The sequence below is a fragment of the Gavialis gangeticus genome, unplaced genomic scaffold, assembly GCF_001723915.1.
Source record: "Gavialis gangeticus isolate Ggan-Ray unplaced genomic scaffold, GavGan_comp1, whole genome shotgun sequence".
In the NCBI taxonomy this organism is placed as follows: Eukaryota; Metazoa; Chordata; order Crocodylia; family Gavialidae; genus Gavialis; species Gavialis gangeticus.
Genome location: NW_017728993.1, coordinates 17,202,189 through 17,213,607, shown reverse-complemented (window position 1 = coordinate 17,213,607; position 11,419 = coordinate 17,202,189). Strand labels below are relative to the sequence as shown.

At 40.8% G+C, this 11,419-nt stretch overlaps 1 protein-coding gene across 1 annotated transcript in view; it reads left to right on the top strand.

The window, feature by feature from the left end:
* ZFYVE9 (zinc finger FYVE-type containing 9) overlaps nt 1–11,419 on the top strand; it is a 90,226-nt gene that overhangs the window by 50,547 nt on the left and 28,260 nt on the right. The window contains exons 8-9 of the mRNA XM_019501307.1: nt 2,204–2,326; nt 3,736–3,891. Coding sequence (XP_019356852.1) covers nt 2,204–2,326; nt 3,736–3,891 — 279 coding nt within the window. The remainder of the gene's footprint in view (nt 1–2,203; nt 2,327–3,735; nt 3,892–11,419) is intronic.

The window sequence follows — 11,419 nt, the reverse complement described above, 5'->3', positions numbered from 1 at the left end:
ACCTCCCCCCAGGTTGAATATGACCCATCCACCACTACCCTCTGAGTGCGACCCCTCAGCCAATCTGCAATCCATCTGACTGTGTAGGCATCGATAAATGACCTGCTGCTTGCGACTGTTGGCTATATCTGCATGGTATAGTGCAGTGCCACGGAGAAAAACCTTGGACAGCTCGGGTGTTGGAAGCAGTATAAGTGCATAAGCACAGGGCTCTGACTGAGCCAATATACCCTTCTTCTTGGCATGACTGATTTGCATGGATAGAGTGCCCTGCCAGTTTTTCCATTCTCTGAGTTTGCCTGGGTTTGTGTTCCTAACACAGCAGCATACCATGCAGAAATAGGCTCATTGGTAGCAATTTTACAATTCAGGATATCACATCTGGTTAGAAAATTGGATGCGTGCTATATGCAGAAGTGATTAATGATGGATACTTCTATCACAATCTGAGCCCTCATCTGCACTAAAATTCTGTTGGCAGAGTGGTGTCATCTTGGGATGTGAGCTGAGCACACCTCCAGGCCATGGTGCTTTGCCAGCAAAACCCCAGTTTGGACTAGCTCTGGCAGCAGAAGTTCTCCGGGTGGCTGGTGTATCTCTGGCAGCAAAAAATTTTAAGCTAGCAGTGCTGCATCCATGCCAGGAAGCCCAGGCACCTTGGTTCTCTTGCTGTTCTTAAAGTACCAGCAGTCCCCACAGTGAAGGTGTAGGCTGGCATGACCTTAAAGAGACTGCCCCTCTTCCATATTAGCACCCTTGGAAAACTTCCTGATGATGATGAAAATACTACGAGAAGTAAAATGCAGAGCAATAAAGAAAATGAAGCTGAGCCTAGAAATGTGTGCTTAATTCCTCAGTAATCAGACTGCAGGGAATGTTCGACACAGAGATGTATTTTAATTAGTTTTATAAATATTCATGTTTTCCTCCATGAAATTCTCTTGGAGCTGCTGCTTTATTGAAGGTGTCCCAGAATACAGAATTTGGTGACTTCACAAGTACCATGGATTGCAATGAAACTTTGTGTATTTGCTGTCACATTCAGGAATGCAGTATCTTAGCAGAGAGCTTGAGGGAGAATTCAGAGAGGAAAAAATAAAACATGTCTATGCTGCATGTCCTCTCTACCCCGGTTTGGTTTATAAGAGTACTTCTTGTATACTTCTAAGCTTAGCTCTTTTTTTAAAAAAAAATTCTTCATAATTCTTCTTTAAAATTTTAGCTTATTCAGCATATTTATTATTTAAACAGGAAGAATCTTTATCCACAATATTGTTAAAAATAAGAAAGCAAGCAACACTTCCATGTCATAAACAGATTTCCCTATCCTGTTTAGCTAGTCCAATTATTAAACCTTCTGAATAAATAGGGAAACAAGTAACTTTACTTAAATGCAGCAGACAAGCCAAATCTCACAGGCTCAGCAATTTAATGCGGATATCTTTCCACAGGTCTTATTTTGTCTGTGCATAAACTTATTCTGTTTCTCATGTCTTCACATTCCCAGTCCTTTGCAATGTTTTACTGCCAACTGGACATTTCATGTAATCTTGTTTATCTGTGTTTCAAATACACTCTTTATGTTAGCAATTGTGGTGAACCTTCTGGGTAGATATTTATATCAGGCAGAATAACATAATGTGCTTCATATTTTGCTTTTCTTCAATATATCCCTGATTTCTATGTGATGCTGCATTGCTTAGATATAGGCTGGAACAAGTTTACATTCCCTCTAGGAGTAGTTCACTGCGTTTAAGAATGTAAATCTTTTGCCCAGTTACATTGTTTTTGTCACATGTTCTGCATTACCTTGTGCAAATGGGGATTTGGTCTGTGAACAGTGGTCCAAGGACTGTTGCCAAATAAATAACGGTATTAACATTTATTAGTATTTGAATGAAATACTAATATGTTCATCTACAGTACACCCACTTTTTAAAAGAAGTGAAATGCTTGCTTCTCTAGGTTTCTACTGTATTTTGATGCTATTTATTAGATAGTTGGGAATTTTTTAAGGGGCCTACAGGAATTATGTGTCCAGATTCTACTGAAATGCTAAAATCCTGCCCAAAAAGAAAGCAACCCAGTAAAATGTTAGCAAATTGAACTATGCATCGGAACAATGAGTCGTTACTTAGCTGATGACATTTCTGAGTGGGTTACCAGCAAGCGAATGACTTAACCATGTATTTCTTTCTTATAGATTATGCTGTAGAAGAAAGGCCTTCTCAGATATCTGTAATGCAGCAGCTGGAGGATGGTGGCCCTGACCCTCTTGTGTTTGTTTTGAATGCAAATTTGCTGTCGATGGTTAAGATTGTAAATTGTAAGTTGTTTGTTGTTTAATTTGGGGGAAGGGGTTATAAAAAGAGTATATACTTACCACTGGTTGAAGACACAAAACGTCCTATTTTCTACTGACAGTCTGAATTACTGCATGGAACTAACATATCCTATGTATTTTAGTTGTATTAAAATGTAAAATACACCTATTCCATGCTTCAGGCCTACATACAGATACTTTTATATAGAAATACAAAGAGATTAATGTCAGTTCAAAGATTTTAAGACATACCAAGAGATTAATGTCAGCTCCCTGATTCTACCCATTGAAGCCAAGAGGGCTGACTGTTACTCCCTCTCTATTCTCCTCATCGTTTAAGTGTGTGACCCTTCCTCAGATTCTGGCAAAAGAGTGAAAACTTTGGAGAATGTGCTGCAAATAGTTGGACTCCAACTAAACATATGTATATTCAGTTCAAAATGACCTTCACTAAAAACAACTGCACCTCATTGTCATTGTTAGTACTATCTTGAGGGGGGTGAGGTTTTTCATTGACCGGTCATTGTTCATTTCCGTTGGTTAAGGTGGTTGTGTGTCAAAATAAATGAAGGGTAGTTTGTAGCAAGATTTTTTTGTGTTAGAAAATACTTATAAACTAGATAAAAACAAACTTTAAAAATATATGCTGGTGTTGCTGCATCTGACTCAGCAGCGATGCATATATATTTCCTAGAATCAAGGGGTTTTCTGGAAATTTAATTTTCTGAGTGGGTTAATCCTGAATGATAAAACAAATGTTGTTAATATTCACTTTGAGCACAAGATCAGCTTTGATAATAGTGTCTACATTTAACTTTTATTTGACTCCAAACACCATTCATCAAACTGGATGCTGACTATATCAGTAAATATGGAACAAATTCTTTTTAGGATGGCAACATGTCCAGTGCAAAAACTTTAAAACAGAAAGGTTTGAGTTGAAAATCTGGGACATCATATGAAAAACCAGATACATTCTCCATGACACCTTATAGATAAAGTGGCCTGTTTCATCCAGAGCAGAGAGTTGGTCAGTGGTTTGTGCTGTGTACCAGCCCTCTGCCTACATCTCTGCATCTTCCACCTCTATTCATGTTCTATTCCTTTTTTTATATTGTGCACAGACATTTCCAGTACAGAGGTCTGCTCTCTGGTAGGCATCTGGCTGGGATCAAGCCTTTAGTTCTCCCTATATTGCAGATCAGTTTTATAATTCGCTTTTGATCCTCATGTGCTTGCCTGTAGGATTTAGAATTTAGTGCCTTACTTGTCTTGGTGACAAATATCAGGACTGTGCATGTTTCTGTAATTGATTCTTCAGCTGGCTCTCTGTAGGGCAATTTGGGCAGGGCAGGACAGACGGATGTTGAATAGATTGCCACTTTTCCTTAGTTATGCTTTTCCCTCTGCAGACGTGAACCGGAAATGCTGGTGTTTCACTACAAAAGGAATGCATGCAGTGGGGCAGTCCGAGATCGTGATTCTTCTGCAGTGCTTGCCTGATGAAAAGTGTTTGCCCAAGGATATTTTTAATCACTTTGTACAGCTTTATCGGGACGCCCTAGCAGGTGGGAATACTTTCTATTTAAAATCTGTGGTAGGTGACAACTTTGATCTATGACCCTAATGAGCTAGAGAATCATATTTGCATTGTAAAAAACATGGCAATTTTCCGTTTGTTTTAAAAAGGTGAAAACACGATGCTCAAAAATGATTGTGTCCTGAGTTCACATCCACTGTTAGTATTTTATTCAGTAATGCAAATGGGAATATAGTAAGTAAAAATATCCAAGCTCTAATTGGCGAGAATAGTTGCACCTGTTATAGCATTCCCTTATAACAAAGGGATGTGTTTTCATTTTCAGCCTGTATTGCTAGTTGTCTGTAACTTCTGAAAATACTGCCTTTTAGACTGAAACTGCTCTTGTGTTTCTCAGCCTGAAAATAACTCCACTAGGCAAAATGATTTCAGCTCATGTTGATTTGTCAGATCATGAAAGCGTGTAGGGTAGAGGGTTGGGGAAATGCTGTGGTGGACATAGAGGGGGCCTTCTGGATCTCCCTAGCCATGTTCATCTGGGGGAAGGGAAAGTATAAAAGGGCCCAGCTCAGGCAGTTACAAGTTGAAGGCTGGAGTTGTCTCCATGGGCTAGTTCTGAGGGGGAGTGGTAATTTTTTCATGGATCTCCCTAGTATCTGATCTGGTTCTTCATGTTGGGTGTTGAACTCCAAATTTGAACAAAGTGGTGCTGAAATGGGTACTCGCTTCAGAGGTTTGTTCAACATCTAGCACAATGGAGCTCTTGCTAGAGATCCTAGGGGCTAAGGTGGTACTAATACAACCAATATGTTCAGTTTGCAGACAGGTCAGGATGTTTTTAACACATGGCGGTAAAATGCAAGAAAGAACATTTTAATGAAACCTTAAATTTACTATATTAAATCCACACAAATTTGGTAGCTGAATGTTTTTCCCTAGAATGCCTGTAAATAGGCCATGTTATGGCAGAAAAGTTAGCTCCAAAAAGTCATACCTATATGCATGTGAGATGAATTGCACTTGCTGCAGAATTGTACCTGAATTCTCTCGTTGTTATATTCAGACTGTCAGTCATCAAGTTATTGTACATTGGTTTTTCCACCCAACTGGACTGGAAAAGTGGAGTTGCCCTTTCAAGCAGTGCCAGATCAAAAAATTAAACCAAAACCAAAAAGATTGGCCTTGTAAATAAAAAAAGCTGTAATGAAGGATATGAATGTGTTTATTTTGTACTTCAGGTTAGTCTTCCAGAGGTGAAATTGCACTGCACATAAGACTGTCTGTTATAAATTCATCTCTCTCAGATAACCTATTGCACATTCTGTACAAAGCACTGTGAATAATCATCCAAAATGCTCTTTGGATGATTGAATCCAAAGTGAAATAATGAAAAAGAATTTCCTTCCTAAACGTCTTGGTACAAGAAAGGTCAGTTTGTCCAGTGAAGAGTCCTGGATACAAAGTGTACTATTATCACATGGTATAATTGATTTCAGATACATTGGAAATGAATGCGTTCCCAACCCTGACTTAAACCAACAGTACATCGTAATCTTCAGATTATGGTGATTCTAGGTTGGTGTGTATATTGCAGTGCAGTTCTGTACAGAGATTACACTATGGAGATGCATAATTTGTAACTCCTACATAATGTATTCTGAATCCTATTTTTAGCACTCCACTGGTAGTAATTTGATATACTACATTGCAATGCAGTTAGGGAAGTAGTGCTTGCTGCTTTACAATTTGTAATCAGAAACCAAACTTCATCACTTACAGTGCTCAATCTTTAATGTCCTTTGGATAATATTTTCTGTGTGCTATATTTCAGATATGTGGTGCAAAATAAATTACATCTTGAGTTGCTGTAGGATATAAAATGCTCCACCATCAGGCTTACACAACTCATGGCAGTCAAGATAAATTCAGACAGAAGCCCATAATGTGTTCACTACATATCCATCCCTATCTCTTCTAAGGTTAAGTGTGCATGGTTACAGGCACACCTCCAAGCATACATACAGAGTACCTGTAGGCTTAACTTACTTCTGGTGTCATTTTCTTTTATTCATAGAGGAGGAAAAAACCTTGAGGTGCGAGGGGAAATTTCCCTTGGATGTTATAAGTATGCATATTCTAGGCAGGCCTAAGCTTCCAGATTTGCCCATTTTTCAGAGGTGCTGTACTCCTTGTGGGTATCAGGCAGCAAGTATGGATTTGCAGTGAACAGTAGAAATTAGAGACTGTTTGAAACCCTGACCAACAATTGTATTTCTTGATTATAATAGTATTTGAATTTATTTTGGAGCCAAAGAACAGAAGTCTTTTAAAAATATTTTTGAGAGCTGCTTTTTTTTTTTTTTTTGTTCCAGAATGTAAATAGGGAGAAATGAAAAAAGTAAGTAAGTAGCCCTTGTTAATTATTTAGTTAAGAGTCCTGAACAGCCAGGATGCAGGAATCGGTTACTACTTTTTTTCACTGTTATATTTTATTATTATTATTATTTTTTGCCACATTGTTTAGGTAAGTAACAGTAAGAAGCATGAGTATCTCTGGAGCATTTTCTAGGAAATGAAATTAATTGTGTTTTCTAGCTTTTTCCTTATTAGCTCTACACTTGTTAGCTCCGCACTCACCATAGTAAAAACTTTAAGCGTCTGTTACAAGTATACCTTAGCTTGAGGTCTCTGTAGATAATCATGCTCTCTGCAGTTCCCTGCTAATGCCGACAGGGCCCATTTTGTCCCGCGTGCACATGTTGAGTAGAGCTGTCCTTCGCTGGCTGCTTAGCTGGGATCATGATTCTTTGTAGTCAAAGTAACCTGCAACACTTGGGAGGAAAGGTAGGGTTTTGGTATGGACTGTAGCCATGTAAGAGAGAATGCAGTTCAGGCTTTTTGATTAAGACAAATATTAATTGCTATTCCATGATTCCCCTCTGGCCCTAGAAAGCTTGGTTTGTTGTCAAGCTCCCTGCTGTTTGGCTTTTCGTGTTTTGAAATTGGAGGCTAATGCTTTCTGTTGCAGTGGTAATCCCACGATTATCCTTGTATGTTGGCAATAAGCCCAGCAGGAGGTCCAGCAAGTTGAAAAATGAGAACTTTGTCCATATAAATGGGTACTTTGGTGCAGTCAGGCATGCCAATGGAGAGCTGCTGGCTGTGCCTTAATGCGCTGGCCTTTCTTCGGATGTAACGTAATAAAAATATTTCCTTTTTTCTAGTGAAAATGCAAATCTGGCAACAGGGGGTTATTTCTACTGCCTACTCACTCTTGAGGGTCTCCCTCAATGTTTGTTGCAGTTTTGATCAGGGTGCAGTGGTTTCAGTTGATGTGATGTAAATCACTAACTTAATCAGTAAGCAAGAAACGTGGGTTTTAATCTTGCTTTGTATTTGTGGTTTTTAGTTTTCATTGGCTGGTGACCATTTAAACATGTTAATGTGCGACTAAATCATTTTTACACTTTCAATTTGGTACCTTTTTATGTCAGCAATTAGATAGCTTAACTTATATTTTTCTGTCTCTTTGTTTACATTTTATGTTAGAAAATAGTGAATGCTAGTTCTTATTTATTTGTGATTTTTTTTTTTTTTTTGTTGGTGATTAGATTGAGCTACTTTTGTCTGGAAACTGGAATTCAATTAAAAATGCATAATAATTTAATTATTTTTTAAAATACAGTTGCTTATGTTAACATCTTGCATTTTAATAGGTTTCTGTCAGAAAGGTTGGTTGTCAGGATAAACTGTTGAACCAAAGTGAAGAAAGCAATATTGCCAGCATGATAATCACAGAACGGTATTTGCCCAACCAGTAGTTTACTAAACATGCATATTGGGATCTCAAAACAGTTTAAATTGTATTTTTGGCCATCCAAGCTTGTATACACTAGCACTTACTTTAGAGAAAATAGTTTCTGTTGTATTTGGTAGCTAATGTTTTAATCTATTGTTTTTCCATTATTTAATAGTAACAAAACGTAATCAAACCATATTACAGGTGCACTTCAGAGATCAACTAATCAGAAAAAGCAAACCAGTCAGCAAAGAAATCGTCAGGAATGTCTGAACAGTACTAGCTTTTTTAAATTATTGCAGCATTGGCAGTTTTATATGGGAAAGCTGTTCTTTTCCAATAAGTAATTGTAACCTATCCAACTAATTAGCTTCTTCCTCCATAATTTGAGGTGACTCACATTAGGCAGGAAATCTAATTCTTCACAAGTACCGATGGTCTCCTTGCAAGATGGAGGTATTTTCTCAGTCGCAGAACCATCCTCCTTCCCATTGCTCTGATGTTCTCAGCTTGTTGACACTTACCGTGGTACATTTGTACTTAGACAGTGATATCCTTGTCTGTTAGGGCTACCGTGTGCATTGTTCATCAACTCAGTCTATTCATAGCAAAGTCAGCCAACTCTTCCTTTTCCAAACATAGAACTTCAAATAGAACTGTGTCATGTTCAGCCTCCTGGATATCATCAGGGGAGGCTGCATGGAAGTCTTGTTGTTTGGATAACTGAAAACGGTATGCTTAAAACGTTACTGAGTGGTCTCTTGTCTCACTAGCGACCATGCCTTTTTCAGATTGTGCAAAGCTCCAGGTATGTTTTCTGTAAGCTCATCACTGTTGTGTCAGTAGCTGCCAACTTTTTATGAGCAAGAAGTTTCCTGTAATTTCACTTAATATTCTGTATTATACCTCGATTCATTAGCTGGATCCAGCCTTCTGATCCAATTAGTGAAAAAATTGTGTCATGTATACTTTGCTGCTGTACACATGGTTGTTAGGTAGTATCTGTTGTTTTAAAAGTATCAGTTCCTTTGACATCAGTGAAAGCTAGTATGGAAACCACAGTCATTGCACTGTTTCCTCCAACATATGGTTGCCTGGTGGGGTAGTAGGTCTTAGTTGAGATACACTTATAAAGCCACTACTGTTTTGTCAGCATTCCTGTCAGTAGCTGTATATTCCCTCAGAATTTCCTGGAGCTTAATCGTTCATCAATCAAGCTGAGAAAAGGTGAGCAAAGTTTCCTTTACAACATACTCTTCTGTAGGTGAGACTGTGGCAAGCCTTAAATTGGCTTAAACCCTCCATTGCTCCCAGTGAAATTCTCTACCCTGGGGGTGTCCAAGGGCTACATGTGCTGGTTAAACTTTAGCAAATGGGGCTTGTCAGTGCTTCTGCCAGAGCTGCCGCATTGGTGTGGCTCTGGAGCCCAGGGGGCAAATGCTGCCACTCCTTCCCACCTCACTTGTCTTGCCCACTGCCAGATTTCACAGATTTCATAGACATTAGAACTGGAAGGGACCTCGGAAGATCCAGCCCCCTGCCCAAGGGGCAAGAAGTCAGCTAGGGTCAAGGGGTCCCAGCAAGATAAGCATCCAAACATTTCTTAAAAGAGTCCAAAGTAGGTGCTTGCACCACCTCCGGCGGCAGTCTGTTCCAGGCCCTGGGGGCTTGGACAGTAAAGAAGCTTTTCCTTATGTCCAGCCTGAAATGGTCTTGGAGGAATTCATGACTGTTGGACCTTGTCATCCCATGGGGCGCTCTGGTGAACAGGCGTTTCCCCAGATTCTGCTGCATACCCCTGATGTACTTACTGGCAGGCACTAGGTTACCCCTGAGCCTGTGCTTTTCCAGGATGAAGAGTCCTATGGCTCTCAGCCTCTGTTCGTAAGGCCTATTCTCTTGCCCTCTGATCACGCGCGTGGCTCTCCTCTGCACTCTCTCAAGCTTCTCCACATCCTTCTTGAATTGTGGAGCCCAGAATTGGATACAGTACTCCAGCTGCGGCCTGACCAAGGCTGAGTACAGTGGGAGGATGACATCCTGAGATTTACTTGAGAAGCATCTATGGATGCAAGCCAGAGTTTTGTTTGCTTTACCAGTTGCAACATTGCACTGGTGGCTCATGTTCATCTTGTGGTCAATGACGACCCCCAAGTCCATTTTGGCTGTGGTACTAGCGAGCGTAGCATTGCTGAGTCTATAAGCCTGCTGCAGGGTTTTTTCCCTGCCCCGAGGTGGAGCACCTTGCATTTGTCACTATTGAATGTCATCAGGTTTATATCCGCTCACTTTCTAAGCCTATCCAGGTCAGCCTGGATCCACCAACCTGTCCTCAGGTGTGGATGCTTTAGCCCAAAGTTTAGTATCATCGATGAGCTTGGCCAGTCCACTTCTGACACCAGTGCCCACATTGTTAATAAAGACATTAAAGAGAATGGGTCCAAGGACGGAGCCTTGGGGGACACCACTGGTCACTGAGCGCCGTGATGATTGACTTCTGTCAACTACCACTCCTTGGGTCTGGCCTCAGAGTTAATTCCCCAGCCATTGGACCGTGATGTAGCCAAGGCCACAGTTGGCCGATTTTTCTATGAGGAGATCATGGGACACCAGATCAAAGGCTTTTTTAAAGTCCAGATATATGATGTCAATCTCTTCTCCCTTGTCTAGGTGATATGTTACCTGGTCATAGAAGGAGATGAGATTGGTCAGGCAAGACCTACCTGCAACAAACCTATGCTGGCTGTCCCTCAGGATGTTGCCATCAGCCAGCTTGTCCAGAATTGTTTCTTTGATGATTTTTTCCAGAATTGTTCCAGGGATTGAGGTCAAGCTGATGGGCCTGTAGTTCCCCGGATCTACTTTCCTCCCTTTCTTGAAGATGGGCACCACATTAGCCTTGTTCTAATCTTCAGGTACTTCACCTGAGTGCCATAAGTTTTTGAAAACCTTTGCCAGTGGCTGGGCTATGATGCCTGCCAGCTCCTTAAGTACCCTGGGGTGCAAGCTGTCAGGACCCGCTGACTTGAAGGTGTCCAGCCTCTCAAGGTGTTCCTTTACAAGGTCTACACCGATGCTGGGGTCTCCAGTTGACTAGAGTCAATGGCAGGGGAAAAGGGGTGTGAGTAGGGGCCGCATTCACCCCCTGGGCTCTGGCAGTGGTGCCAACAAGCTGTTAACCAGTCACCGGGAGTGAATCATCTGGCTTGTGAGAAGCCCTGTGGGTTAGATCTGGACTGTGGAGTGAAATGAGTTGGACGCCCCTGTTCCACACCAAGCTGATCAGCAAAAGCCTAGTTTTTTTCAATAAATGCATCTCAATCAATGGTGATACCAGGGTTTTCAGCATTGTCTTCATCAAACCACACAGCTAATGCAACATCACCATCCCTGTACTCTGCTGCTTCCCTGGGACCAGTGTATTCCTTCTTCACATTCAGGCTTTGTGTCTGGCAGTTTCTCAGGGTGTTTTGCTTCACAAAAAATTCCAGGTGGTTTTCTTTTCTCAATTTTTACCTGTTTTCTGTTGCTTTGATGGAAGGATATTTTTCATAGATTCATAGATTCATAGATTAAGGGTCGGAAGGGACCTAGTAGATCTTCTAGCCCGACCCCCCGCCAGGGCGGGAGAACAACAAAAACCCCAAAAAGAGAAATGGGACTCAAACGAGTCCAGCTAGGTGGGCATCCAGCCTCTTCTTAAAGACCCCCAGGGTAGGGGCCAGCACCACTTCCCTTGGAAGTTGGTTCCAGCTCC